General features: G+C 64.1%; 1 protein-coding gene across 1 annotated transcript; it reads right to left on the bottom strand.

The window, feature by feature from the left end:
* Window positions 1-13: 13 nt before the first annotated feature.
* STIP1 (stress induced phosphoprotein 1) lies at window positions 14-977 on the bottom strand (the record flags this gene model as incomplete). The annotated part of the gene is made up of 5 exons (XM_042891916.1): window positions 14-138; window positions 242-338; window positions 422-542; window positions 657-759; window positions 851-977. Coding segments are annotated over 5 exons (573 nt in total), but the record flags the coding sequence as incomplete, so codon positions are not given.
* Window positions 978-1,050: the final 73 nt, after the last annotated feature.

Raw genomic sequence — 1,050 nt, 5'->3', positions numbered from 1 at the left:
GGTGCCCCCCTACCTTCAGCGCCAGTGGGAACTCCAGCAGCTTGGTGTAGCAGGCAGCACGGTTGCTGTACAGCTTGGCATCGTGCGGGTTGCGCCGGATGGCCTCGGTGTAATGCTTCATGGCACGGGGGTAATCCCCTTTTTTGGGAGGGGGGAAGGAGGACAGGGGAAGGGGGGGGGGGGGGGGGGGCAGTCTTGCGTTTGGGGGACCCCCCACTGCCCCCAAATTCCCACCCCTCACCTTTTTGGAAGCACTCATTGCCTTTGTTCTTCTCCTCCAGCGCCAGGTCGGGGTCGATGTACGCCAGCCGCTCCTGCTCCTTGAGGATCTTCTCCGCCTGTCCGACACAGCGTGGGGTTGGGGGAGGGTCTGCACCCTGCTGCCCCCCATAACCCCCCCCCCGGAGCCACCCAGCAGCACCTGCTGGCACTTCTTGAGCACGTCGGGCGTGCGGTGCTCGGCCAAGGACTTGTTGTAGAAGTGCACGGCGTCCTTGTAGCGCTCCTCCTTGAAGTACGAGTTGCCGATGCGGGCGTACGCTCTGTGTTTTGGGGACGGGGATGGGGAAGAGAAGAGCAGAGCAACGTGACGGGGTGCCCCCCCCCCCCCCAACGTGCTCCCCCCCTCCCCCAGCCAAAAGGCGCGCTCTGCTCACTTGGCAATCTGCCTGTAGTCCTCCCTGTTCTCCCGGCCCACCTCGATGGCTTTTTCGCACAGCTCGCGGCAGCGGTTGTAGTCGCCCTTCTCGAAGTAGACGGCTGTAAGGGGGGAGCGGGTTGTGGGTGAGGGGGGGGAGGAGGAAGGAGCCGTTTTTTGGGGTGCTGCCCCCATCCCTGGCAGGCCGCTCACCGGCCTGGTTGGTGATGTAGGTCATGTTGGTGGGGTCCAGCTCCTCGGCGCGGTCGTAGTGCGCCAGGGCGGTGGTGAAGTCCTTCTTCTTGTAGGCCTCGTTGCCCAGCTCCTTCTCCCGCTGCGCCTGCAGCCGTCAAGGCCAAGTTGGTTCAAAGGCCTAAAATTAGGGGAGGGGTCTAGAGAGGTTTGTGGGGGGG

The sequence above is a fragment of the Lagopus leucura genome, unplaced genomic scaffold (assembly GCF_019238085.1).
Source record: "Lagopus leucura isolate 7727_CA_CO unplaced genomic scaffold, USGS_WTPT01 33993-0_obj-0_obj, whole genome shotgun sequence".
NCBI lineage: Eukaryota > Metazoa > Chordata > Aves > Galliformes > Phasianidae > Lagopus > Lagopus leucura.
Note: the sequence above shows the minus strand (reverse complement) of the source record. Positions and strands in the feature narration are given on the sequence as shown.